Below are 26,947 nucleotides of genomic sequence, written 5' to 3'. Positions count from 1 at the left end.
CACACACACGCACCAATATTTGTGGGGGTTGTTGCAGCGTAACCGGCTGTTGAAAGATTGCACACACACACACACACACACACACACACACGCACACACACACACACACACACACACACACCAATATTTGTGGGGGTGGTTGCAGCGTAACAGCCTTAAAAACGAAAGGAATGTCCCCCACCACACCACGGGAATACGCCCCCAAACACAACAAGCTATAAACTAACAAATTGCTAACAAATTATTTTGTATTTAGTATTTAGTGATCCTAAAACGGTTGTTTGTTATATTGAGTGGGCTCTTCTTCTGCAGACCTTCTCACCAGACCGTGTCACATGTTAGGGGAGTCGAGCACGGAGAAGGATGCAACATATCAATGTATTATGTTTTAATATGTATTAATACAATGACATCCTTCAGCCTCGTCTCTCTCTGTAGTATCACACACACACACAAACAAGCGTTTTCGGGAGGATATCCAGGGGGCCGTTCCACTAAAGTGGATTAGTATATCGGCGATTGAAATAAATCAGGCGATCAGGCAACTCGGGATTGGAATTCAAGCCTCAGGTAATTCCTCGAACGAGGATCAGGCTTGTGTCATCAGTGTTCACAGAACACCGGCTTAGAAATCCTCGATATGGGCGCGTGCACGCAGACATAAAGAGCCCCGAAGAGTCGATCTGTCGAAATGAAGATACTCCACTCTGCAGGGGCGCAGCATTCCGAATTATTGATCTTTATGAAGACGGAAAAATAAGATGTAAAATAGTGCAATACTGCCGCAATTAACAAGGCGAGGGAAATGTTTTGGCAAGAAATTGCTGACCAATTAAATGCGTAGGTCATACTAGCCCCAGTTATTGTTATATGTGCATATTTTAATAAATTAATATTTACTACTGTGGTGATATCAGCAGCAGGCTACAAGCCGTCATATCGTCACAATGGCCTAGTGGTATCGACCGCTGCCATAGTTTTTATTCGTAATTTTAAATCGGTGGTTCGAATCCCTCTTCAGACACACTTTTTACTGCATTTCGTTGTCTGAATCTAATCTAAAATCTCATCTAAAAAAGTATGTAGGCTATAAAATTATGGTGCAGGCTAATTTACAAGAACTGACACGATTACAATGGTGTTTGAAGCCTTTGCATGAAGGTTTCGGTTAAATGTAAAAATAAATAGGGCCGGTTTCACAGACAAGGCTTAAGCCTAGTCCTGGACTAAATCACACTTTCAATGTAAAATCTCCATTGAAGATGTTTTTTAGTCCAGGACTAGGCTTAAGCCTTGTCTGTGAAACCGGCCCAAAAAGAATCACTAAAATTAAGTCTCGAACTCGCAACCTTCGGAACTCTAGCTGGTTGCCTTAACCACTGCGCCAGCCAGACCGCTGTGACAAAAGCAATGCAAGTTGATAGACATACCTATTTATTTTATTTTATCTGCTCGGGACCAGAATTACTCAGAAGGATATGTTGCATAGCAACCAAGCAGCGAATTATTTGAGCCACATTGATGGAACCGACCGCAAGCTTATTTAAACCTGGATCAGAGTTAATCGCTTGGATCAGAGTTAATCTCGCTTAGTGGAACGGCCCCCAGGTCCTTCATCTGTTATGTCATTGTTTTTGCCTTCATCCTTAGTTTTTTTAATGTTTATTAATATTTATGTTTTGGATGTAATGTTTGTCACTGTGTTTGTCTGTTTGTTGTTTTGTGGTTTTGTTGCGTATGTGAGGCACCAGCTACTGGAGGTCTGAATAAAGGATGTGCTGCACATACACGCTAACCCAGTAAACATACACGCTAACCCAGTAAACATACACGCTAACCCAGTAAACATACACGCTAACCCAGTAAACATACACGCTAACCCAGTAAACATACACGCTAATCCAGTAAACATACACGCTAACCCAGTAAACATACACGCTAACCCAGTAAACATACACGCTAACCCAGTAAACATACACGCTAACCCAGTAAACATACACGCTAACCCAGTAAACATACACCCAGTAAACCACAATAATCTGCAATTCATCTTTGCTCCCCAGACAGAAGCAAACACAGTGGTTGGATGATAATGAGTATGTGTATGCAGGTCATAACAGCCTGTGAGAACTGAAGCACTGTGTCTCTACGTATGTTGTTGTTGCTGTTCTCCTGTATCTGTTCCTTTACTTGCACAGGCCACCCTCTTTCCCAAACACACAGCAGCCTGGCTGGGTGCTGCCTTCACACCCGGGAGAGGATGCAATCTGCAACAAGACTAGAGAGAGAGAGAGAGAGAGAGACACAGAGAGGGAGACAGAGAGGGAGAGAGAGAGACAGAGAGAGAGAGAGAGAGAGAGAGAGAGAGAGAGACACAGAGAGAGACACAGAGAGAGAGGGAGAGAGAGAGGGAGAGAGAGAGAGAGGGAGACAGAGAGAGACACAGAGAGAGAGAGAGAGAGAGAGAGACCGAGAGGGAGACAGAGAGAGACACAGAGAGAGAGAGAGAGAGAGAGACACAGAGAGAGACACAGAGAGAGAGGGAGAGAGAGAGAGAGAGGGAGACAGAGAGAGACACAGAGAAAGAGAGAGAGAGAGAGAGAGAGAGACCGAGAGGGAGACAGAGAGAGACACAGAGAGAGAGGGAGAGAGAGGGAGAGAGAGGGAGAGAGAGAGAGAGAGTAAGGAAGGAAGGAAGGAGGAAGAAATGAAGAGGCATCTTATGGAGTGGAGCAAAGTAGAAACTAAGTTAATTAGCCTTGTGAAGAGAAGCGAGGGGAATGCAAGGGAAAGGGAGCCTGGGTGTGGCATGGAAGGAAGGAAGGAGGGAGGGGGGGGGGGGGGGGGTTGAAGGGGGTGGAGTGTACCAGCGTGCGGCAGTGTTGGCTGGGATATCAGTTTTCCAAGACTGAGCAGGCAGAAAGGAGCCAGGAGGACGAGGAGAGGCTGTGACTGACTGAGACACATTTTCCTCTGGATTCTCCTGCTGCTTTTTCCTCTGGGTGTCCTGATCTCTGTGCTGGGCTGGTTGTCTGCAAGGCCACTCCCTGTGTCAGGGGTGAGTCCTCTAGCGGCCGGGCTATCCCCATCTCTGCAGCCCCCTCAGTGGGAGGAGGGCAGACAGACATTCTTGGGGCAGTCAGTCCACAGCAGCAGAGCACTTCTCTGGGCTCGCTCTCTCCCCAAACCGTCTCAGTCTCAGGGGAGACCGGAGGTTAACAGCAGTTGCGGTTCCAGCTCCAGCCAAGCGTGTATAAGGAGGACCCACAAAGAAGAAGTGTTCCTCCTCAGTTTGGTAAGTTTGGGTCATTCATTGACTTTGACGATGACCTTTTAACAAACTAACTCTCTGTCCAAACTTGCTTCATTTCTGTCTGTTAGTGTCGTTTCCCCCCCCAAGTAAGTGTGTTAGGGTTGTTTGGTTTTAATATGCATCCAGTCCAGCAGAGGTTGCTTTTGTGTTGTGTTGAGTCCGGCGTTGAGGTTTGTCGTCTAACCCACATGGTCGCTGTTTTGATTCAAGACAATGTTGTAGCATCTGGTTCCACTTTGTTGTTCTCCCTCCCTCCCTCCCTCCCTCCCTCCCTCCCTCTCTCCCTCCCTCCCTCCCTCCCTCCCTCCCTCCCTCTCTCCCTCCCTCCCTCCCTCCCTCCCTCTCTCCCTCCCTCCCTCCCTCCCTCCCTCCCTCCCTCCCTCCCTCCCTCTCTCCCTCTCTCCCTCCCTCCCTCCCTCCCTCCCTCCCCGGCCGTAGGCACAGGGTAGGCACGTTTGATGTGTGTGCCATGAGAGTCAATGGGTTTCATTTGCCTGCAGACTTTCTCACATAACTCTTGTGTGGGGTAGAAATAGAAACCCATGACACTCACGCGAGAAGGGAAATTGGACATTCCCAGTTTGAGGTTGAAGGGTTTCAATGACGTTATTACTGTTGAGGAGATATTTCTGTTGAGTTATTCATTCCACTCACGAGCGAGACAGCTTCACAAAGTATGAGTCATGATACTGTCTGTGTGTGTGTGTGTGTGTGTGTGCGTGTGTGTGTGTGTGTGTGTGTGTGGTGGGGGGGGGGGGGGGGGGAGTAGTGGACAGTACACCCTGTGACATGTCCCCTTGTATGACTCATCTCCCCTGAGAGGATTCTGGGGGGGGGCTGGGCAAGTCGCTCAGCATGGGGTGGGACGGGGGGACGGGGTTGTGGTGATGCAAGACGAACATTAACAAATGGTATGGTCCACTTTAGGGGTGTCTGAAATTGGATTACAAGATTCTTCCAGGCATGAATATGGGTCAGACCCCCCTACCAAGAATAGGCTGTTTAAATCATCTGCACACACTCAATCTGTTGTTGTGCATGCAGTCCTACAGCCAGCACACACTTATGGGGCGGCTGTCCTTGGGCAAGACACTGAACCCCAAATTGCTCCCAATGAGCGGGGCCAGCGCCTTGCATGTTAGCTTGCCGCCATTGGTGTGTGAATGTGTGTGTGAATGGGTGAATGAGAGGCCGTTGTAAAGCGCTTTAGAATGAAAGAGACTTACAGTAAGGCACAGGCAATGTTATGCTAAGTATCATAGTCTGAAGCAACAATGGTTACGGTCTGTAGGTTTGGATCTACTGGGATACAATGTACAGTTATGTACAGTCAATGTACATATGTACAGTCAACTTATGCTATCATTGTGCTATTGTTATTTTAAAGCATTTGAAACAGATATAGTATATTCAGTTTGTAAAACACATTCTTAACTGTAACAGTTGATACTCTAATTATTACCCTATGTTGTCCAAATGGTACACTGGTAGAATGAAAGAGACATACAGTTATGCACAGGCAATGTTATGGTAGGAATTGTAGTCTGGTTTGGATCTACTGGGATACAATGTACAGTTCACTCTGTCTGTTACAGCAGTATGGGAACATTTGGTACCCACCCACAGAGAATTGATATCGAGTTATGCTATCATTGTGTTATTGTTATTAGAAGCACAATGAAAGGAAATCTCATGCAATGCCAAGAATAAAGAAGGAGTGTCAATTCAGAACAGCCTTTTCTTCTTTTTTTTTCTTCTTTTTTTTCTGTGTGGGGTCCCACTCATATTTTTCATTTTATTGGACAGATACAGTGAAGACAGACAGGAAAGTAAGGAGGAGAAGGGAGAGAGAGAGGGCATGTCAGCAGGGCATGGGCCGGATTCGAACCCATGTTGACATGGGCATATGTGTGCACTGTAGACCACGGTGCTGGACCACTGGACCACCCCAGGCCATGGTGCTAGACCACTGGACCACCCCAGGCCATGGTGCTAGACCACTGGACCACCCCAGGCCATGGTGCTAGACCACTGGACCACCCCAGGCCATGGTGCTAGACCACTGGACCACCCCAGGCCATGGTGCTAGACCACTGGACCACCCCAGGCCATGGTGCTAGACCACTGGACCACCCCAGGCCACCAGAATGGCCTCTTTTTTCTTTTTTAAAGCATTTGAAACAGATATAGTAGGCCTATATTCAGTTTGTAAAGCACATTCTTACAGAGTATGTTAGCGAAGCTACTGAAGGGTTAGAGAACCTATTCCCTCAGGTGACTAGGTCTGTTGATGTATACTGGATGGATTTCTTCCACAAGGGTTATCTTCTGTTGATATGCTGGGGGGAAAAGTACTGGTCTGGGTCTCAAGGACTAAGGGACGAGGCTGAACAGCGGTTGGATCGACTTGACTGCTACTCAATTCAATTCTGCCACTGAATTGAATCATCTTGTAAATATGCTTCATTCCATGGATGAGCTCCCTGTTCATTCACTGTCTTAACTGAGGAGGAATGACTTCAGCTCACTACAGTCCAGGATACAGATACAGACTCTATCTGAGGCAACGCATCACTACATCTAGCGTACAGATGCAGTCTTTATCTGAGGCAACGCATCACTACATCTAGAGTACAGATACAGACTCTATCTGAGGCAACGCATCACTACATCTAGCGTACAGATACAGACTCTATCTGAGGCAACACATCACTACATCTAGCGTACAGATACAGACTCTATCTGAGGCAACGCATCACTACATCTAGGATACAGATACAGTCTTCATCTGAGGCAACGCAGCCAACAGACCGCAAGAGACGCCAAGGTTTGAGCTGTCAAGCATCTACCCCCTACCCCCCGCCAACGAGCGGACGGACTGAGGAAGATGTTGGTGTGATTGGATTGGCAGTCACTGCTGGCATGCACACTTTGTGTCGACACAGTTGAATCCATCATTCACTTTCATTGATTAGTTTGAAACTCAGACCATAGTGTTCCATGAAGAGAGTAGATATATACTGTATATATTAAGCCTCATGTCAAGAGAGTTATAAAGATAATTACATTTAATCTCACAAACTTCAGATACACCAGAAACTGTATGTCTAATTGTGCAAAAATGTTCATGAATGCAATGATTATATCTGACATAACACACTGCTAAACAAGCTGGGGGCGAGCTAGTTCATCCACACTGAAGCCCATTGAATCACCATAGAAACAGTCAATAAAAAACACTGGACAGGAAGCCTAGTTTAGTTTATTTATTTAGTTTATTTGTTTAGCACACAAGAAATTGTGCAAGGAGGGAACGAAGCCCAGAAGGCTTGTACAGAGTTCCACTCCACGTCAATGTCTATGTTTCAAATAAACATCAAGGGACACTTACTGCCAGTCAATAGGAGAAAATAAACCACAAACAAAATCATATCCATCGGGCAGAAAGGCAGGATAGCACATACAAACACACAAGACAAAAACACTGAAACTGAAAATAGATACAAGGATAGTAAGATTAGTAAAACAATTAACATAGATTTCCATCTTGCCCACCTTTCAACGGGAAAAGCACTACAATATAAAATAAACAGCTCATAACGAGATTAGATATTTTTTCAGTTGCTTTCTGAAAGCCGATCGAGGTGTTGATCTCAGTGGCGAGCTCAAGGTGTTCCAGATTCTCGGACCTCTATAACAAAAATGTTGAATTGGTGGCTAGAAGTTCGACAGAAAGGTAAGTGGAGGTCATTATTGAATCTTGTTGGATAAGAGTGGATGTCTGATGAGAAAATAAAGGAACTATGGAAAGTAGAAGGAAGATCTTGCTTGTTGTTGATGAATTTGTGTATGAATAAGCATGTTTGAAAAATATTCAGTTTATTGATGGGTAATAATGAATATTTCCTAAATAGTGGTGCAGATGGTTCGAATCTGTTAGAGTGAGAGATCATCCTTAGGAACCTCTTCTGGATAAACAAGTAATTTGTTGAGGTATGAAGGATAAGTAGCCCAGACTATATTACAGTAGTTGATGTCAGGAAATAAGAAGCTATAGTACAAGGTTAAGTGAGCAGAGGAGTGGATCAGGGGGCAGACCCTTCTCATTATACCAAGCATCTTCATTGATCTCTTGCACACATGATCGATGTGATTATTCCAGTTTAAACCTTCGTCAACAATGACACCTAGGAATTTAGTATGTTGAACTTGAATAATGATGGTTCCATTGATTGATATTTTAGAGTCATCTTTGGAGTAGCACTTGTTAGACACCATCACTGCAGTATCCTGGGGTGGCCGTGGCGCCGTCTAATGATCGCAAGGTTGGCAGATGGGCGGTTCGAGCCCCGGCTGGCCACATGTCGAAGTGTCCTTGGGCAAGACACTGAACCCCAAATAGCTCCCAGTGAGCGGGCCGGCGCCTTGCATGGTAGCTTGGTGTGTGAATGGGTGAATGAGAGGCCGTTGTAAGGCGCTATATAAGTGCAGTCCATTTGCTAATCTCTGTTTAGTCGTTAAAATTCTCCACAACCTTGCACCTCCTCCCCTCTGTGCTCTCATCACTGCCACTGCCACGGTCACCTGGTACCACCAGAGCTGCTGTGAGAGCAGGCTGCTCCATCCCATTCAGAAAGAGCACAGTCAGACAGACTGCATCCTCAATCAAAGCATCTCATGATTGGAATAAACTACCTGGAAACATAAGAAAGTCCACCACCTACAGATCATTTTCCAACCGCTTGAAATCATGGCTCATTAGTAATCAGCCATGCAGTCACTAATTCCACCTGCGACGGTCCGTAGGCTACTGATCTCTCTGTTGTGCCGATGTCTTTATTGTTTCTATGATGATGATGTTTTTATGCTGATGCCTTTTATTAACTGTATATTGTTTTTTTTAATGCTGATGTGCTAACCATGTGTAATGTAATGTTCAATGCCTGTCTCTCCTTTTAAGCTGTTCAGGGACTACGGATGAAAACTACCCTTCTTGCCTTATTCTGGTGCATTCTTTGATGTACATTGTCCCTGCCCCCAAAAATAATAAATTGGGCGGCAACAATGTACATCAAAGAATGCACCAGAATTAGCCAAGAACGCTAGTTTTCATTCGTAGTATATGTATATATACTATATCCTTAGTATATACAGTATATACGTATATATGTATATGTAGTGCTGCTTGAAGGTATGTGAACCCCTTGTGCAATTCTAGATTTATTTAGTTTTTTACCATGAAATCTTTATTTAATCAGAACCAGTCTTTTCTATCTGACATAACAGGTTTATATTTACCAATTCCATATGTTGGTTTAGAGGGAATCATGCGTGTAGTAAGAAAACAACTAAATTATAAAGAAATTAAATATCAACATAATTGTTTTTGTTCTTCTTTTCTGGCAGAAGATTTCCTAAATGTGCCAAGATCAGCGATGGATTCTCCCCAAAGTTTGCGTAAGTTAAGTTCACTGATTAAAAAAATATGCATGTGGCCTGGGGTGGTCCAGTGGTCTAGCACCATGGCCTGGGGTGGTCCAGTGGTCTAGCACCGTGGCCTGGGGTGGTCCAGTGGTCTAGTACCATGGCCTGGGGTGGTCCAGTGGTCTAGTACCATGGCCTGGGGTGGTCCAGTGGCCTAGCACCATGGCCTGGGGTGGTCCAGTGGCCTAGCACCATGGCCTGGGGTGGTCCAGTGGTCTAGCACCGTGGCCTGGGGTGGTCCAGTGGTCCAGCACCGCGGTCTACAGTGCACACATATGCCCATGTCAACATGGGTTAGAATCCGGCCCATGCCCTGCTGACATGCCCTCTCTCTCTCCCTTCTTCTCCTTACTTTCCTGTCTGTCTTCACTGTATCTGTCCAGTAAAATGAAAAATATGAGTTGGACTGCCCCACTCAGAATTTTTTTACAAATAATAATAATAATATGCATGAAGAGAAAGATACATTTAAAAAATAAAAATGTAATGTCTGTCCACTACCATTAACAATGCATAGAGTAACCCAGATGGAAGCCAATGGTAAAGGCCTGTGATCATCGCAAGGTAGATCGGCGGTTCGAGCCCCGGCTGGCCACATGTCGAGGTGTCCTTGGGCAAGACACTGAACCCCCAAATTGCTCCCAGTGAGCGGGCCGTGCCTTGCATGGTAGCTAGCTGTCATTGGTGGATGAATGGGTGTGTGAATGGGTGAATGAGAGGCCGTTGTAAAGCGCTATATAAATCAGTCCATTTACCATTTAAACGCCTGTTAACGTTTTGTACCTGGAAGAGGCAGATCGGCTACTTTAATGTACGTCCCATTGCTCCCAAAAAAGATCACCATTGTTCCACAACCGCTACACATTCCTCCTCTTGACCCAGAAATACATTTTCGTGTCGCCATTGAAGGGTGTCCCAATAGTGTAGGAGAAGCTGAAGTCCACTCGAGATACCTCCTTAAGTCAATAATGTGTGATGTGTGGATAATGTGAACCAGTCATGCATGCGTCACCAGACTGGTTCAAACACAACAACAAGTACACGAAACATCCCCCTCTAGCGGCCGGTCGGGGTACCGTTCTAGTTTCATTTGGACAATGTGCAACACAGCATAGGTTCTAGGACGTCCAGATTACGTCTTTAGGACGTCTTCTGTAGTCCATAACACGTCCTAAAGACGTCACCTGGACGTCCTAGAAAGACGTCATCTGAACCCACATTCCGGCTTCCCTGAGGACGTCTTTTGGACTCTGTGTTTACTGCGTTAGAGCAGAGTTGATACTACACTATCGGCACAGCAGGTGGCAGTGAATCACCAACGTTTGATTTATTCCCACTCAAGACGCAAGGTGTAGAAAGTAGTTCACTACGCGGTGCTCCCCGTATAATCACGGTTGATTTAGAGGCGCGCGCCCTCTAGTGTTTATAACTCTTTGTTTTCAAGACTTACCAAGATGACCTTTGACCCCCAATTGACCCTGCTCAGGTGTCCAGGGAGATGAGAACCTCCAGCTGATGATGGCGGGGACGATGATGAGGAAGGTCAAGTCTCGCACGTCCAAGAGTCAGCGTCAGTTCTTCCTCCGTCCAGACGGCCTCACCATCTGTTACAAGTCCAGGTGGTCCGTCAAAGGCTACTCCTCCTGTGAGTACTAGGAGTGTGTGTGTGTGTGTGTGTGTGTGTGTGTGTGTGTGTGTGTGTGTGTGTGTGTGTGTGTGTGTGTGTGTGTGGTGGTGGTGGGGGGGAGGAGGGGTTAGGTCGCCTCCTTCTAACACTAGAACAGCCACGAGGGGTCATTTGTTACTGTGAGTAAAGTAGAATGTTTTATATCTTTGCACTCTATCAAATTTCAGGACCCTCCTTTCATGACTTGTCCTAGATATGTGGCGTTCTACCACCCCAGTATCCTTACATTCTCTAAATCACATCAGGATAAGCTAGTATGAAGATATTTTGCAGTTTTTCTGTGAACGAAACAGGCTAATTTACAAGCGGTGGTCGTTGTGTGTAAGTAGCAGCTTAGCATTGTAAAGAGCAGCTGCTCTTTTAGTGGGTTAAAAAGGCACGGCTGTTCTAGTGTCAACACGTACACATGCCGTCCACAGTCTCCGTCAGCGAGGTGGAGACCGTGCGCGAGGGACACCAGTCGGAGGTCCTGCTGAGCATCGCGGACGAGTTCCCCCCCGACCTCTGCTTCACCCTGGTGTTCCACGGTCGCCACGGCAACATGGACCTGGTGGCGGCGAGCGTGTCCGAGGCGCGGGCCTGGGTCCAGGGGGTGCGTGCGCTGATCCAGAGCGCCGAGACCATGGGAGACCAGGAGAGACTCGACCAGTATCCTTTCTTCTTTTATTTTTATTTTATTTATTTATTTTTAAATCTTTTTTTATTGCAAACAAGTCGTAGTCAAGGTCCATAGAGAGTGCTTGTTTACAACAACAAAAAAACGTTTTTTATTTAACTTTCTTTTTTAACCGCCCACCTCCCACCCACAGGTGTGATTGGGCCACAAATAATAAAAAAGATCAAAATGAAAAAATAAAATAATAATAATAATAAAACATATATAAAAGATATATATATTATATATATTATAAGTTAGCTCCTTCCCTTCTTGTGTTTTTTTTTAAAGTTTTTTTTCTTCTTTCCTAACACCAGGGGAGCCACCCCTCCTAAATGTCGTTGTTTGGTACCTGTACTGTAGCAATGACAATAAAGACCATTCATTCATTCATTCATTCATATACTGTATATATATTTATTTTTTAAATAAAAACACAGTCTGTAAGAATACGGTATTGACCAGTATCCTTAACCCAAGTATACTGTATATACAGATGCATCTCAAAACATTTGAATATTATCAGGGAAAAAGTTCATTATTGTCCGTAATTTCATTCAAAAAGTGAAACTTTCATATATTCTAGAATCGTCACATATGAAGTGAAATATTTCTGCCTTTTTTTGTTTTAATGTTGATGATTACGGCTGACAGCTCATTTCCCTTAAGCCCCGCCCCCCCCAGGTGGATCTGGGACTGGTTCCAGAAGGCTGACAAGAACAAGGACGGGCGGATGAACTTCAAGGAGGTGCGCACGCTGCTGAAGATGATGAACGTGGAGATGAACGAGGAGCACACGCTCCGCCTCTTCACGGTGAGGTCCCCCCCCCCTGCCTTCAGTCTGACGTGTCGCCACTGTCAAGTCTGGTACACACATAAGATAATCTGGCCGATTTTGGCCCGATTTCCCCCCTTCCGACCAAGGACAGCAAACGCCCGATTATCGGACGGCTCTAAAGATGATCCTACAAGATTATCCTGTGGTGTGAGGTGTGTTAGTTAGTGTGGTAGGTGGTTAGATTATCCTGTGGTGTGAGGTGTGTTAGTTAGTGTGGTAGGTAGTTAGATTATCCTGTGGTGTGTTAGAGGTGTGTTAGTTAGTGTGGTAGGTAGTTAGATTATCCTGTGGTGTGAGGTGTGTTCAGAGTCAATTTCTCCCGACAATCTGCTCGTAAAACGGTCAAGGCTGACGATCGTAAATATTAAACGTGTTCAATATTTACCATCAAAAGTCCTCTTGTGTGTGTGGGCGAAACTGACAACTCCCGAGTCCGATTGTGACGTGGGATGGAATGTAGCCAATCAAGAAGCGAGCTGACTGACGCGTCTTCTTCTTTTCTTTCTTCTGAACTTTATTTGCCCTGTCGCACATGGCTGCCTCTACAGGTCAGTCAGGGTACTACTACCCTGATCACGCCAGATTTCTGGCTTGGGGCACGAGACTCTAGACTGTCGTAGGACAGATCTTTATGTATGTGTTGTGCTGTGTTGGGAATATCGGAGCACACCACACACCATACGATCAACACTGTTCCGTGACAGCAGCTGGTGAAACCGGGAACAAGTCGGCAGCCGATCAAATGATCAGACTTTTATTTCGAAAAATGTAAATAAATGTCAACATTGTTGAAAGTCACACTCAGCACACTCACTCCTAACTAATACTGTCAGACGCTGTCCAAGGTCTGACCTCTCTGCTGCTGGTCTCTGCCCACAGATGGCCGACGAGTCAAAGAGCGGTTCTCTGGAGAACGAGGAGTTCGTCCAGTTCTACAAGATGCTGACGGAGAGGGAGGACGTGTGGCGCATGTTCCAGGACTACTCGCGCGACGGGCAGAAGTTAACCCTGGCTGAGCTGGAGGACTTCCTGCAGGTGGAACAGGGGGAGGGGGAACGCAGCAAGCAGCACGCCCAGGAGCTGATCGACCACCACGAGCTCTCTGACACCGGTAAGAAGCAACAACGTGTTCGTATATATGTCAAACACATACAGTCTCTATTGGAAGTCTATGCAACCTTTCTACAGGGGGCGGCTGTGGCGCAGGAGGTAGAGCCGCCGTCTAATGATCGCAAGGTTGGCAGATCGGCGGTTCGAGCCCCGGCTGGCCACATGTCGGAGTGTCCTTGGGCAAGACACTGAACCCCAAATGGCTCCCAGTGAGCGGGCCGGCCGGCGCCTTGCATGGTAGCTTGCCGCCATTGGTGTGTGAATGTGTGTGTGGATGGGCTTGTAAAGCGCTTTGGAATAAGGCCGCTATACAGTATAAGTGCAGTCCATTTACAATTGTATTTATTTACCATGTCTCCCACACAGCCAGGAAGCAGGGAGTAATAATAATAATAATAATAATAATAATAATAATAATAATAATAATAATACATTTTATTTACGGGCTCCTTTCAAGGCTCTCAAGGACACCTTACAAGACAGTTTAAAACCACATATCAAAACATTAAAATCAACAAAGCAAAATGAGATAAAAACAGCAAAATCAGATATAACAACAAACAAAATACAGGAGATCAAACCAAGTAAGCCATTGTGAAAAGGTGTGTTTTAAGACTGGATTTGAAAGTGGTGAGAGTGTCAATATTGCGTCTGTTAGGTGGCAGAGAGTTCCAGAGGCGGGGGGCAGAGTGACTGAAGGCTCTAGATCCCATAGTAGTCAGGTGGGCAGAAGGTATAGTGAGTTGAAGGTCAGAAGGTATAGTGAGTTGAAGGTCAGAAGGTGTAGTGAGTTGAAGGTCAGAAGGTATAGTGAGTTGAAGGTCAGAAGGTATAGTGAGTTGAAAGGCAGAAGGTATAGTGAGTTGAAGGTCAGAAGGTATAGTGAGTTGAAGGTCAGAAGGTATAGTGAGTTAAAGGCAGAAGGTATAGTGAGTTGAAAGGCAGAAGGTATAGTGAGTTGAAGGTCAGAAGGTATAGTGAGTTGAAGGTCAGAAGGTATAGTGAGTTGAAAGGCAGAAGGTATAGTGAGTTAAAGGCAGAAGGTATAGTGAGTTGAAGGTCAGAAGGTATAGTGAGTTGAAAGGCAGAAGGTATAGTGAGTTAAAGGCAGAAGGTATAGTGAGTTGAAGGTCAGAAGGTATAGTGAGTTAAAGGCAGAAGGTATAGTGAGTTGAAAGGCAGAAGGTATAGTGAGTTGAAAGGCAGAAGGTATAGTGAGTTGAAGGTCAGAAGGTATAGTGAGTTAAAGGCAGAAGGTATAGTGAGTTGAAGGTATAGTGAGTTGAAAGGTCAGAAGGTATAGTGAGTTGAAGGTCAGAAGGTATAGTGAGTTGAAAGGCAGAAGGTATAGTGAGTTGAAAGGCAGAAGGTATAGTGAGTTGAAGGTCAGAAGGTATAGTGAGTTGAAAGGCAGAAGGTATAGTGAGTTGAAGGTCAGAAGGTATAGTGAGTTGAAGGTCAGAAGGTATAGTGAGTTGAAGGTCAGAAGGTATAGTGAGTTAAAGTCAGAAGGTATAGTGAGTTGAAGGTCAGAAGGTATAGTGAGTTGAAAGGCAGAAGGTATAGTGAGTTGAAAGGCAGAAGGTATAGTGAGTTGAAAGGCAGAAGGTATAGTGAGTTGAAGGTCAGAAGGTATAGTGAGTTGAAAGGCAGAAGGTATAGTGATTTAAAGGCAGAAGGTATAGTGAGTTGAAGGTCAGAAGGTATAGTGAGTTGAAGGTCAGAAGGTATAGTGAGTTGAAGGTATAGTGAGTTGAAAGGCAGAAGGTATAGTGAGTTGAAAGGCAGAAGGTATAGTGAGTTGAAAGGCAGAAGGTATAGTGAGTTGAAGGTATAGTGAGTTGAAAGGCAGAAGGTATAGTGAGTTGAAAGGCAGAAGGTATAGTGAGTTGAAGGTATAGTGAGTTGAAAGGCAGAAGGTATAGTGAGTTGAAAGGCAGAAGGTATAGTGAGTTGAAGGTCAGAAGGTATAGTGAGTTGAAAGGCAGAAGGTATAGTGAGTTGAAGGTCAGAAGGTATAGTGAGTTGAAGGTCAGAAGGTATAGTGAGTTGAAAGGCAGAAGGTATAGTGAGTTGAAGGTCAGAAGGTATAGTGAGTTGAAGGTCAGAAGGTATAGTGAGTTGAAAGGCAGAAGGTATAGTGAGTTGAAAGGCAGAAGGTATAGTGAGTTGAAGGTCAGAAGGTATAGTGAGTTAAAGGCAGAAGGTATAGTGAGTTGAAGGTCAGAAGGTATAGTGAGTTGAAAGGCAGAAGGTATAGTGAGTTGAAGGCAGAAGGTATAGTGAGTTGAAAGGCAGAAGGTATAGTGAGTTGAAGGTCAGAAGGTGTAGTGAGTTGAAGGTCAGAAGGTATAGTGAGTTAAAGGCAGAAGGTATAGTGAGTTGAAGGTCAGAAGGTATAGTGAGTTGAAGGTCAGAAGGTATAATGAGTTGAAAGGCAGAAGGTATAGTGAGTTGAAGGTCAGAAGGTATAGTGAGTTAAAGGCAGAAGGTATAGTGAGTTGAAGGTCAGAAGGTATAGTGAGTTAAAGGCAGAAGGTATAGTGAGTTGAAGGTCAGAAGGTATAGTGAGTTGAAGGTCAGAAGGTATAGTGAGTTGAAGGTCAGAAGGTATAGTGAGTTGAAGGTCAGAAGGTATAGTGAGTTGAAAGGCAGAAGGTATAGTGAGTTGAAAGGCAGAAGGTATAGTGAGTTGAAAGGCAGAAGGTATAGTGAGTTGAAAGGCAGAAGGTATAGTGAGTTGAAGGTCAGAAGGTATAGTGAGTTGAAGGTCAGAAGGTGTAGTGAGTTGAAGGTCAGAAGGTATAGTGAGTTGAAGGTCAGAAGGTATAGTGAGTTGAAGGTCAGAAGGTATAGTGAGTTGAAAGGCAGCGGAGGATCGGAGAGTGCGAGAGGGAGTGTAGGTGTGAAGGAGTTCAGAGAGATATGGGGGTGCAAGATAGGAGTCACGTCTCTAGACAGGTTCCTAATCTACCCCTAACCCCATGTCTCCCCCACACAGCCAGGAAGCAGGGCGTCATGTCTCTAGACGGTTTCCAGAGGTACCTGTGCTCCCGGGAGGGCTCCATCTTGGACCCCCAGCGCCTGGGCCTCTACCAGGACATGGGCCGGCCGCTGAGCCACTACTTCATCTCCTCCTCCCATAACACCTACCTGCTGGGGGACCAGCTCAGGGGCCAGAGCAGTCTGGAGGCCTACATACAGTGAGGACAAGACATAATCTGATCCATTAGGTGTTTGTTAATGCCTGTGTGGTGTTATTTTTAAAATGTTGACTTTTTATTTTTTTGACTTTTAATAGTAATTAATAAAACACAAAGGTTCCATCTCACAAAACATAATGGAATGTAAAAACTTTGACGCTCAATATCTCTGAACTGCCCTAAACGGAGATAGAACCTTATCATTCTAAGCTCACGAATAGTAGCTACTAGCCTTAGCCTTAGCTTTAGCCTTAGCCTTAGCTTTAGCCTTAGTCTTAGCCTTAGCTTTAGCCTTCGCTTTAGCCTTAGCCTTAGCTTTAGCCTTAGCTTTAGCCTTAGCCTTAGCTTTAGCCTTAGCCTTAGCTTTAGCCTTAGCCTTAGCTTTAGCCTTAGCCTTAGCCTTAGCCCTAGCCTTAGCCTTAGCCTTAGCTTTAGCCCTAGCCTTAGCCTTAGCCCTAGCCCTAGCCTTAGCCTTAGCCTTAGCTTTAGCCCTAGCCCTAGCCTTAGCCTTAGCGTAGCATGGCAGTGTGGAACCGCTGTTGACTAGTGAGAGATGCAGACCCAACTCAATTAAAATAACTAATCAGTTATGATGCTCATTCATAATGATGTTAAAGGTCTTAGAAGGTGAACGTATTGGAAATTGTCATTGCCTTTAATTCAGTATCCGTGCCCACCCAAACCTGCTTTTAATGTCTTGTTATTTTGTATTATGTATATCTGTGTATTGAATATATGGTTGTGTCCTTGTGTTGCCCCTCTTGGCCAGGTCCCTCTTGGAAAAGAGATTCCTTATCTCAATGAGGTCACCTGGTTAAATAAATATTTTTTTAATAATAAAAATTGCATTATTTTGTGTGTGTGTGTGGGTACTTGATCAGTCTGCTTGCCTGATGGGACTGACCTGTGACCTGTGTGTGTGTGCGTGTGTGTGTGTGTGTAGGGCTCTGAAGAGGGGCTGTCGCTGTGTGGAGGTGGACTGCTGGGATGGGCCTGGCGGGGAGCCGGTGGTCTACCACGGACACACCTTCACCTCCAAGATCCTCTTCAGAGACATCATCTCCACCCTCAAGGAGTACGCCTTCAAGGTATGAATAATAATAATAATAATAATAATAATAATAATAATAATAATAATGAATTGTATTTATATAGCGCTTTTCCGGGGCTCAAAGACACTGACAATATAGGAAAAACAGAAAACACAGAAACAACAAGCATGGGCACATAGAACACAGAGTTAACAACAGGCACAGGGAACAATTAACACAGCAATGTCCAGGGGGGGAGGAGGGGGGGTGGCAGGGTTAGGGGAGATGGTTAGGGGTAGGGGAGGTTGTATGCATGTCCAGGGGGGGAGGGGGGTGGCAGGGTTAGGGGAGATGGTTAGGGGTAGGGGAGGTTGTATGCATGTCCAGGGGGGGAGGGGGGTGGCAGGGTTAGGGGAGATGGTTAGGGGTAGGGGAGGTTGTATGCGTGGGAGAACTGGTAGGTTTTGAGGTGGGATTTAAAAGTGTGAGGGTGAGTGAGGGTGAGTCTCTGAGTGGTTGAGGGAGAGATAGTTCGGTTGTTAAGTCTGACATCACGCGTGACGTTTAGCAATTTCCGGGTCCAAATAAAAAAATAAAGTACCAGTGTACTAAAGCGGTAGAATGACAGTTCAATCGTTTTTTAGACTCGGATCTATTCATACAACAAGGGACACAGCAGCACTTTCCCGTTTTCCCCATATTATCAGGGTCTTTGAGCCTCGGAAAAACGGTATACAAATATAAAGAATTATTATTATTACTGCAGCATTTCGAAGAGAGCGCCTCAGCCAACGTTGGACCCGGAAACACGTCACGACTTAACAACCGAGTAGATGCCAATGTTTTAGTGGAAATAAACATTACAAAAATTCCTTAAGATACCAAACGTAACATGTCATGTTTATAACGTGCAGAGCGCTCACAAAGCCCATGGCCTCCTCTTCTCCACGCTTTTCCAGGCGACGGACTTCCCTGTCATCCTGTCTCTGGAGAACCACTGCAGCGTGGAGCAGCAGACGGTCATGGCCCAGCACCTGGACCACATCCTGGGGGACACGCTGCTGAGAGCCACGCTGGATGGACTGGTGCCTCAACAGCTGCCCTCTCCACAGGTAAGACTGCTCTCTCTCTCTCTCTCTCCACAGGTAAGACTGGCCTCTCTCTCTCTCTCAGGTAAGACTGCCCTCCCCCCAGCGTGTCTCAAACCCTGATCTCCCCTCTCCCAACCGGCCACGCTAGCCGCAACACCAAAGGAGTTAACTCCGTGTTGAAGGCGGATGTGGTGAACCCCCAGGGCAGAGCAACTGGCCGCCAGCAGGTTCTCCAACCCCCCCCGATCTCCTGCTTCCTAACCCGCCACGCTACCCTGGGGTTCGCCACACTGGCGCCCGTGTTCCCGGAGGCCGGTTGGCGAGCGGGGTTCGATCAGGGTTGGAGACCCGCTGGGGGGGGCCAGTTGTTCTCCACAAGCTGGTTTCCAGTCCGTGGGTTTCCAGCATGGATATTAATAATGCAAGCCATACCACACTTTCCCAAAAGCCAGTAAAAGGCTGTCGTCTCCTGTTTACGCCGCCTGTCTTTCATTTAGCCATGACGCCAAGGGGAGTTGTGTGCAGTATGACTGTTCGGTATTTTCCAGTCAGAGCACTTAGGGTGATCACTGCTACAGGAAAGCAGGTCATAGTTGACTGTTGTAACTGCTGATTGCCCCCCCCCCCCCACATAGACACACACACACACACACACACACACACACACACACACACACACACACCCCGCTCTCTTTTCACACATAGGTTAGTTGACTTTGTTTCTATTAGTATTTTTATTTATTTATCTTCACTGTCTTTGCTGTTCTCATGTGTTGTCATGTATTGTTCTCTGTCGACCCTGAGGATTTTTTATTTTAATTTTTTATAATCTGTTTATTCATTTATTTTTTTCATCAAAAAAACACAAAACACTTGAACAGAAAAACAAACAACAGGAGAGACAGACGCCACAAACGGGGAAAAAACAAAAACAAACAAGATACAAGTAATACACAAACAATGAAGCAGACAAACAAAAATAAAAATATATATAAATACATTTAAAAAAAATAATCTGGGTACAAAGGTACATTTCTTTTGGGGGGGTATGCATGGCAGGGCGTGAACATAATAATCAGACAGCCATCCATCCATCCAAATCCCCTGAGGATTTCTGTTTTTATGTTTGTTATTATTCTTGCCGGGGCCTTTCCTAGTGGGTATACGGCGTAGTCCTGCGTATCACCTAGACTACACCACTGATACTATACCCACCTAGTGCACTGAGTAGAAATCTGTGGAATTGGTAAAATAAAAATACTACTTGTGTTTCCCTGCTGTACCTGTGTGTCCATGCCTAACATACGCAACATTGACACTCTCTCCACTTTCAGATCCAGTCTTAAAACACACCTTTTCACAATGGCTTACTTGGTTTGATCTGCTGTATTTTGTTTGTTGTTACATCTGACTTTGCTGATTTTATCTCACTTTGCTTGGTCGATTTGATAATGTTTTGAGATGTGGTTTTAACTATGTCTTGTAAGGTGTCCTTGAGAGCCTTGAAAGGCGCCCATAAATAAAATGTATTATTATTATTATTATTATTATTATTATTATTATTATTATCACAGGAGTTGAAAGAGAAGATCCTGCTGAAAGCCAAGAAGATAGGCGGCCTGGAGGAAAGTCACCAGAGAGAGGAGGACGAAGACACTGAAACGTTGACGGATGAAGATAGCGACGAGGAAAAGGCAGCTGAGAGCCACTCTGCAGGCAAGGTAGGGAGAGGAGTGGCTGACAGCCGACTACACCAAACTATCATCCACTTCAATACACAAACATCTAAAAAAAGATTTGAGCACTTATGCAAGGACGATGTCATATCCTGTCTCCCCATCCGAAATCCAAGTCACATCTCTCCAGGGAGCTGTCTGACCTGGTGGTGTACTGCAAGAGCGTCCATTTCTGTGGGTTCGAGCGCTCCCGCCTGCATTCCCAGTGCTACGAGATGTCCTCGTTCTCAGAGTCCAAGGCCAGGAAACTTGCCAAGGAATCAGGTGCCTACCTACGCGTCATTGTAAAGACGTTTATATTTATACAACAGTTAGTTCCGACCAAGTAATTTGATTGGACAAGAGGCATTCCATGAGTGCTGATATACAGTATAACAGCACTGGGACTTTTAACTATATGTATCACTCCGAAATGACCGTTAATACAAAGTAGCTCGCCTGCAGATGTTTGTGTTCAGGTTACTAGGCAACAGTCCAGTTGCGGAACAATTTTTTGTTGACGGAGCCAAAATAAATGATTAAATAAACAAACAAATCATAATCTGTTGTCACTTACTTACTGTTAACTAATAAATGGCGCTGTTAGAACTGTTGTATAAAAGCAACATCACACTGGAGGTCGTGCTGTTATACTGAATATCAGCACGGCTGTGATCGTCTGCGACCTCTCTCTTGGTTCTGGTCTTTGTCAGGACTTGGTGTGTGAACGCAACAGAGAACATCCACCACACTATCTATCTGCAATAGCTGAGGCCTGATTAAACCCTGGCCCTTGTCCCTGTGTGTGTCCTACCAGGGACGGAGTTTGTGGGCTACAACACCAGACAGTTGAGCAGAGTGTACCCCAGCGGGCTGCGGACCGACTCCTCAAACTACAACCCCCAGGAGCTGTGGAACGTGGGGTGCCAGATAGGTGAAGCACAACGAGAGTCTAGAGATAACCCTAGATAACCCTAGTCTAGAGATAACCCTACAGTCTAGAGATAACCCTACAGTCTAGAGATAACCCTAGTCTAGAGATAACCCTTGTCTAGAGATAACCCTAGTCTAGAGATAACCCTTGTCTAGAGATAACCCTTGTCTAGAGATAACCCTAGAGTCTAGAGATAACCCTAGTCTAGAGATAACCCTAGAGTCTAGAGATAACCCTACAGTCTAGAGATAACCCTAGTCTAGAGATAACCCTAGTCTAGAGATAACCCTAGTCTAGAGATAACCCTAGTCTAGAGATAACCCTAGTCTAGAGATAACCCTAGGGTCTAGAGATAACATCGAATAAAACCTGTGAATGTCGACTTTAACCTCACAGTAAGTGTGATTTCAAATCCGAACTTTTGTATTGTAGAGCCAAAAGAAGAAATGCTTCCCTCTCCCATGACTTATGCAGGGCACTGTACTTATAATATACCTATTGTGGTTCGTAAAGGCTTTGTAGACAGTTCATATGTATAACCCACCCAATTATAACAAGATCAATAAAATCAATACTTCGATACTGGGAGTACTAAAAAAGTGGCTTGCTCTTGAACAGATTTAAAAGTCTGTAAAATGATAATTACATGGAAATAATGCGTTGGTCTGTACCGATGCTATGAGGTCCATCTTACGGTCAGAAATGAAAAGAGGGGCGCTTAGGTGGCGTAGCGGGTTAAGCGTAGACCACGTAACCGCAGGGTCCCCGGTTCGATTCCGGCCTGGGACATATCCTGCATGTCATCCCTCCTCTCTCTCTCACCCATCCTTCCTGTCTAAATCTCTACTGTATCTGTCAATAAAATGAAAACTATGAGTGGGACTGCCCCACTCAGAAAAAAATAAAAAAATAAAAATGAAAAGAAAGAAAACCGTGAATAGCTAGAGTTCTGGAGTGTTGAGATGCACAGTGACCTTGTCACCTAGCGTGCTAGAGGCCTGGAGTGTTGAGATGCACAGTGACCGTGTCACCTAGCGTGCTAGAGGTCTGGAGTGTTGAGATGCACAGTGACACCATTGTCACCTAGCGTGCGAGGCTTTGATCTGCGGCCTTCTGACTCCCTCCTCCTCAGTGGCTCTGAACTTCCAGACGGCCGGGCTGGAGATGGACCTGAACGACGGCCTGTTCAACCAGAACGGTCGCAGCGGCTACGTCCTGAAACCTGACTTCATGAGGGACGACACGGGTGCTTTTGACCCGGAGAAACCCCAGGACCGCCAGGACTACAGGCCCCTTCGCCTGTCCATCCAGGTTCAGAAATAACTGTTAGATAACAATAGAACAGCTGTGCCTTTTTTACCTACTATAAGAGCCGCCTCGGGGGTCAAATGACCATAGTCAGTTACGATGGGAAGCTGCTATTTACACACAACGACCACTAGTTGGCCGGCTTGTAAATTAGCCTGCCCTCCTACACAGAAAAACTGCAGAATAGCTTCATACTAGCTTATCCTGAGGTGTTTTAGAACATGTAAGGATACTGGGTGGTAGAACGCACATATCTAGGACAAGTCATGAAAGGAGGGTCCTGAAATGTTATCGAGTGTAAAGATATAGAAGAAATGTACTCACAGGGTCAAATGACCCCACACATGGCTGTTCTAGTGTCAACTGTACCATGTGTCTAACCTACTAACATACACACAATCTACACATGTATGTGCATGTGTGTAGTTGACTGTGTGTGTGTCTGTGTGTGTGTGTGTGTGTGTGTTCTGCCAGGTGATCAGTGGGCAGCAGCTCCCCAAGGTGAACCAGAAGGAGGGGTCTATCGTGGACCCCCTGGTCAGGGTGGAGGTCTTCGGCGTGCCTCAGGACCAAGCCAAGGAAGAGACCAGCTACATCGACAACAACGGTGAGCACATCACTTTGTTCAGAGGCTTGACGCTATAACATTTAACCCTGTAATGGTAAACGGTAAACGGACTGCACTTATATACTGTAGGTATGCCTTTATCCAAAGCGCTTTACAACGGCCTCTCATTCACCCATTCACACACACATTCACACACCAACGGCTGCAAGCTGCCATGCAAGGCGCCGAACCGCCGATCTGCCGACCTTGCGATCCTTAGACGGCGGCTCTACCTCCTGCGCGCACTGCGTCACAGTCGGCCCAATTATGTACAGTGTGCAGGTACAATAATAAGTGTGTATCGTGTATATCTCAGTAGTACCAACTACATGTCTGTATTAACGCCAAGGCTGGCGTAAGCTATGGGCCGGGGTGGGCTCAGCCCCAACCAAACGTGCGTGTTGCCTCGGAGGTTGGTCGCTATGGGCTGGGGGGGTGTTGTCGACGCTCTTGCGTAGTAGAGTGTTTTTGTCCAAATCCAGAACCTTCTCTGCTGTCCCTCCCTCTGCGTTCAGGTTTTAACCCCCTGTGGAACGAGACCCTGAACTTCGTGGTCCACACCCCTGAGCTGGCTCTGGTGCGCTTCGTGGTGGAAGACTACGACAAGGCCTCCAGGAACGACTTCATGGGCCAGTTCACTCTGCCGTTCACATCTATCCAGCCAGGTAATCAGGCCGTGAAAATCACTTAGATCACCTATGTACAGCCATCCCACCAGGTAATCAGCTCAGTATCAGGTAGGTGACCAATCTACTACATCCTTAAAGGTACATACATGACAAAATCAAAAAGGTAAACAAAACATTTCGTATACATATTTCATAATATTCAACACAAAATATCTCATTAATAGATTTTCTTACTCAAACTCAAAAAGCCTTAATATGGCTTCAACACACACATTTACACATAATGGACCACTTTGGTATGGGGTGTCCAACATCCTTCTGCCTACAGTGTGTTTAGGATGTAACAAGACAGCTATCACTTCATCGCCTAGATACAGTATAATTGCTAGTGGCGCCCGATCCTTAGGGACAATAAATAATTAGTTTATAAAGTATTAGTTTCAATGCAAGTGAGTTTGTAGACCTATATCAATTCCCTTCATCCGGGTTGACATCACGTGTGCTACGGTTAGTTTTTGGTAGTGCCAACCCTGAAGAAGAGAGTACAGAACTGAGTAAATACATTTCCTGTATGAGTGATTGTTTCAAAATAGGTCTCCATGACAACGAACCGTATTTCATCCATTTGTTCCTAGGATATCGCCACATCCACCTGCTGTCCAGAGACGGCACCGCCATCCCCCCCTCCTCTCTGTTTGTTAACGTCAAGATCTCTGAGCTGGGGTCTGATGACAGCACCTCATGATCCCTAGCATTTCGTGACGTTAGAATTATAAGGTAATGCCTGTGTGGTGTTATTTGTTAAATGTTGACATATTTGAGTTAGTAATTCATAAAATACAAAGGTTCCATCTCACAGAACATAACGGAATGTAAAAACTTTGACGCTCAATATCTCTGAACTACCCTAAACGGAGATAGAACCTTATCATTCTAAGCTCACGATTTGTAAAAAGTTGTAAAAGCTGTAAAGCGTCCTTGGGTTTGTGAAAGGCGCTATATAAAACCAAGATATTATTATTATTATTATTATTATTATATTCTCATTTTATTAAGGATTGATGGCTAAAAATGTAGGCTGTAGTGTAGAGTGCTTTGAACAGGGACGTAGCCTACTATGTTCTATTTACGCCGGTACATTTAAAATAAAATTTAAAAAAGAAAGGTTTCTCCGTGCCTGTACGGGCATACCTGCAGATGTCCAGCTTTTATGCTAATTGTTTAAATATTTCTCCAACAAATCTTTTAATCATCACCCAGGCCAATTATAGGAGAATCGGTGGGACCACACAAAATAAATAGTTTCTTCCATTATGGAATGCCATTATGCTCTTATTTCATACGCCATATCAGCAACTACGCGAACAATTATGTAATGCAGCAACATACTGCTGGGCCTGAAAGCTGGAGTAACAGGCTATGCAACTTCTATGACTTCTGTGATTGTATAACTGTGTTTAAAAATCATTCAAGTATTCAAGAGTGCACTGTGAGCTTAGAGAGTTAACGCACAAACAATTAGTCCAGACCTAAATATACGAAGGAACATTTTAACAGCTCTTCAATGTGTGCGATCAGTTTGGCATGAAGTACAGTAGGTCACTGTTTAAAATATGCATGTTGTCATGGCAGCAGTGGGCTATAGCATGGCTTTCATTATTTCATAGTTTTTATTGTAAGTCCCTGGCTCTTATTGTCTTATTGTTTTATTGTTTTTAGTACTTTTTCTTCTCTTTTAATTTGACCATATTTTGTATTACATTGTATTGTGTTTATTGTGCTTACTTATTTCCTGCATTTATCTATTTTTACTGTGAAGCACTTTGGCTCAGCATTGCTGTACGTAAATGTGCTATACAAATAAAGTTGACTTGACTTGACTATAGTACCTGGGAACACATGCGAAATAATGTTGCGGTCATCATGCAACATGTGGGAAATGTTTTAACGGTAATTTGACATAAGCATGACTCATCTTTAATGCAAAAAAAACAAAACACGCCGCAGCAGCTTTCAGTCACGCTGCTGCATGCTCCTGGAACAAACTCCCTGAAGAAATCAAACAGGCTCAAACCCTTAAAATATTTAAATCTAAGCTAAAAACCTTCATGTTTTGCAGCAGTTATGATTAAACACAAACACTTCTATCAATGTCTTTTTTCCATTAACTATTGTCTTTTTAAATGTTTTATCTATTTACTTCTTATATTTGCTTTTATTCATTGTCATGTTTATGTTCTTACTATGCTCCTCTTGCTGTATTTTTTAATAATGTATGTAAAGCACTTTGAATTGCCCCTGTTGTATGAAATGTGTTGTACAAATAAACTTGCCTTGCCACCTATGGATTACAGAATAGATTTCATGCAAGACACAGTGAAGGACTCAGGTGGCATAAACTGGTGTGGTGCTTTTTCTTACTGCTGTGTTCAATACTTTTTTCCTGTGTCATTCCACTTTATTACACATAGCTTTTTTTATGGATTGGAATGTCTTTAGCGGTGTAGTTGTATTGAGTTAATACCAAGGTCTGGTCTACATTTCATGTGAGTAGCTGCAATGGAAACACTGGCGGACTCGGGGGGGGGGGGGGGGGCGATCGCCCCTCCTGGTGCCCCCACAGTTGAAAAACATCTCTCTTAAGTGCCCTTTTGAGTGGCAAAAATGAGAGGATGTGCCCTATTGGTGCCCCTCCAATGGTCTAAACTAGACCATGTGCCCCCACAGTTGAAAAACGTTGCACTAAAGTGCCCTTTTGAGTGGCAAAATTAGAGGATGTGCCCTATTGGCTGCCCTTCCAATGGTCTAAACTTGACCATGTGCACTGATGGGGGGTCCCATGTTGTGCAGTAGGTGCCCTTTTTTTTCTTTTCGCCAACTCATTATGGCTTTACACTCCTAGTCTTTGGCTGTTTTTTAATTGGTTCTGTGTTTTAATGAAAAGTCTAGATGTACTGGTGATGTAGCCCACCCCCCTGGTGATGTAGCCCCCCCCTGCTGTATATGGTGTGAATGTATTTACTGTATATGGTGTGAATGTGTTTACATGTGTTTAGGTTCATCAAGTCCTGTAAATAAAGAGACAGGTGAAAGACTGTTGTTTTGAAAGCTTATATACAAGTATGTTTCGTACAAAAAGGCATATTATTATGGGAAATTATAGATTGGCAGGTCTGGTAGTCATTTCAACCTTCATTTGTTAATCCATTTTAAATACATTTCAACCATTCCCTTAAAATTATCTAGTTATTTCTATACAACATGATTCATAACGACATTGTTTTAAAGGTTTTAAAATGACCATGGCATGTCTAGAGGGCACATTGACATGCACAGAACACC

The 26,947-nt window shown here is 44.7% G+C and overlaps 1 protein-coding gene across 3 annotated transcripts; it reads left to right on the top strand.

Moving 5' to 3' along the window:
• Positions 1 to 2,988: 2,988 nt before the first annotated feature.
• On the top strand, positions 2,989 to 25,939 carry plcd4b (phospholipase C, delta 4b). 3 transcript variants are annotated; one of them, XM_080535293.1, is made up of 16 exons: positions 2,989 to 3,295; positions 8,723 to 8,770; positions 10,284 to 10,442; positions 10,904 to 11,132; positions 11,824 to 11,953; positions 12,857 to 13,088; positions 16,089 to 16,290; positions 17,234 to 17,378; positions 18,281 to 18,433; positions 19,987 to 20,133; positions 20,265 to 20,412; positions 20,945 to 21,061; positions 22,194 to 22,372; positions 22,844 to 22,976; positions 23,492 to 23,641; positions 24,241 to 25,939. In XM_080535293.1, the coding sequence occupies exons 2-16, from the start codon at positions 8,749 to 8,751 to the stop codon at positions 24,348 to 24,350; spliced, it is 2,256 nt and encodes a 751-aa protein (XP_080391419.1). In that variant the 5' UTR covers positions 2,989 to 3,295; positions 8,723 to 8,748; the 3' UTR covers positions 24,351 to 25,939. The 3 variants fall into 3 exon arrangements, with proteins under 3 accessions (XP_080391419.1, XP_080391418.1, XP_080391417.1); XM_080535292.1 differs by having other exon boundaries at positions 8,720 to 8,770; XM_080535291.1 differs by lacking the exon at positions 2,989 to 3,295 and adding an exon at positions 6,710 to 7,049 and having other exon boundaries at positions 8,720 to 8,770.
• Positions 25,940 to 26,947: the final 1,008 nt, after the last annotated feature.

The sequence above is a fragment of the Nansenia antarctica genome (genome assembly GCF_963989245.1).
Source record: "Nansenia antarctica genome assembly, chromosome: 6".
Lineage (NCBI taxonomy): Eukaryota > Metazoa > Chordata > Actinopteri > Argentiniformes > Microstomatidae > Nansenia > Nansenia antarctica.
Note: the sequence above shows the minus strand (reverse complement) of the source record. Positions and strands in the feature narration are given on the sequence as shown.